Source organism: Habropoda laboriosa, unplaced genomic scaffold (assembly GCF_001263275.1).
Source record: "Habropoda laboriosa isolate 0110345459 unplaced genomic scaffold, ASM126327v1 scaffold387, whole genome shotgun sequence".
In the NCBI taxonomy this organism is placed as follows: Eukaryota; Metazoa; Arthropoda; class Insecta; order Hymenoptera; family Apidae; genus Habropoda; species Habropoda laboriosa.
The window spans coordinates 582,607-584,883 of NW_017100510.1; the positions used below are offsets into that span (position 1 = coordinate 582,607).

Consider the following 2,277-nt stretch of genomic DNA (forward strand, 5'->3'; position numbering starts at 1 on the left):
CTGGCAGCCGAATCGGTCAAGAAGATGTACAACTTGATCGACGATCCCAAGTTCGATGCTCCGTCGCAAATAAAAACAGCTGCCAGAAGAAACGTCAAAAAAATATTGGATGACGTAGACGCGGCGAAGAAAAAATACGAGGAAGAAGTAGAGGTTGGCAACATGGCTGAACGTTATTGGAAACAGGTTAAAGTGGCTCGCGAGAACCTAAACGAAGAATTACAAATATTATTCCCTGACATTAACATTCACGAAAAAAAGCTGGCCATTGACGAGAACAAGTTCGATTTGTTCGTCCTACACATGTACAATAAAGTAAACAACTTGCAAAAGGAATTGGAAAAACTGAGGGTAAATATTCGTCGACACTAGGTTACACGAGCAAATCTCAAGCTACACATTCGACGAACTTAAGCCATTTCTTATTCATAACATTGCAGACAGTCAACGAGAGGAAGTTGAAGGCAGCGTTGCGATCATCGGGTGACGCGGCCAGCCAAGAACAAATTGATACCTTAGTATGTCTCGAGCTAGATAAACAGAAACAAATCCTCAAGGAACAATTCAACAAAATGGTACGGGAACTAACTGCATTCTATCATCTCGATAAAACACCAAAAACAACCGCGCGATAATTTTCACGTCAAAAATGAAATACTATCGCCGCTGTATCGCGGTCGCGTTAATTCGTTTATCGCGCTCACGTGTGTGAAATAAAGCGAAACTTTTGCTCGCGGAAGATTCAAAAGACTCGCGTAATAATTCACCGTGTAATATCGCGGAAGTTCCGATTTATTATCCCACGCATCGAAAATTAAGCGGTTAATTTTCGACGCTCTATTTATGCAAAATTATTTCACGTAAAAATAACGACACGATCCGTGGATAATTTGATAATTCTCGCGTGATAACGTTACTCGCTTTCCTATTGAACCGTGTATGACACTTGAAATTAATGCGACGCTCTGCGATCGATAGCTGTCTCATAAAGGCAAACATCGAGATGGTATACACTAGCTTTCACGGTTATACGAATAGAATTTGGCATTGGGAAAGGCCGTGGCGCATACCGTTCCGCTTTATATACAGTGTTCTCCAAAAATTATTTCAACCAACGAATAAAAATATAATAAATTTTTTTTAACAATAAATATACTTCAACGACGAACGGGGTGAAATACAAAAATTGTTAAAAATAATTCTTATTTTTGGTCTCTGGAGCGAACGAATATAAAATTTCATTCGTTATTCATTATTAAAAATAAACATTTATTCGAATAACTGTGAACACTGGTGCATGCACATGGGGTGTGGCGTATCCCACATACCTGTGTTGGCCTTTATATGCATGCATACCAGCGTGTATCTGTCCGTTTGGTATGACGGTACGGGTAGATGGGGACGGTGGGATGATTCTGCCACCCTTCGGGCTTTTTATCTATTTCCATTTGGCCAGCCGCCAATATTTCGCTAGCGGCAGGCAATATTATCTCTTTAGACTAGCCTTGCGGTATATCCGGCGTGTGCACGCGTCTAGTCACACCGAGATATTCCACGTTCACAGGAATCACTATGACTTACTGTCGTCATAGTTGTCTCTCGAGTTCGTCCTTTGCCCTCGATTCCAACTCGGGGCTGAGAATTTGGGACGAGTCGAGTCCTGGTTTACGAGTTGCCTGGATGTTCTGGGCGTCTCAGAATTAACCGAGTATTTCTTAAAATTTACTTAACGACAAAATTAAGAATTACTTGATTTTTGTGCAAAAATAAATGCATTTAAGGAGAAAATATTCGGATCGATATTTTTCGATCTATGGAGTAGAAAAATTTATGCGAGAGTCAGGAGAGAAAATTAAGGAAAAGAAGTGATTATTTAATTGTTTTTGAAGGAGGACAAATTTTGAGAAGAGATTGACACTGAAATAATTATACTCGTCAAAATGGCGATTTTCAGATTATTTTAAATTACAGAAATTGTTAAAATTCTTTCGTCCAAGGGTGGATTGACTTTTGTTTATTTATATTTGGAAAATTGTGTTTTGTATACCTAAATAGTTGAGTACACCTAAGTATACCAGAAGGGAAGAATATAGTCTAGTGTTAAAAATCCTTCGATAAAAATTTTGTTTTATACTACTATGAAAGTTAACGGAACCATGATCGGTAAATACCGATTTCATCCGGCAAACCGACGACTTTCGAAACCTCGTAAAAATACGAAGTGCACGAAAGCCGGGATAAAAATTGAGACCTGAGAATTCCAGAGAATTCGCGACT

At 39.0% G+C, this 2,277-nt stretch overlaps 1 protein-coding gene across 1 annotated transcript in view; it reads left to right on the plus strand.

The window, feature by feature from the left end:
• The window catches only part of LOC108576319 (MICOS complex subunit Mic60), a 65,570-nt gene that overhangs the window by 2,446 nt on the left and 60,847 nt on the right, over positions 1–2,277 (plus strand). The window contains exons 8-9 of the mRNA XM_017939281.1: positions 1–351; positions 441–575. The exon at positions 1–351 is cut by the window's left edge and continues 49 nt beyond it. Of these exons, the coding sequence (XP_017794770.1) occupies positions 1–351; positions 441–575 (486 nt within the window). The remainder of the gene's footprint in view (positions 352–440; positions 576–2,277) is intronic.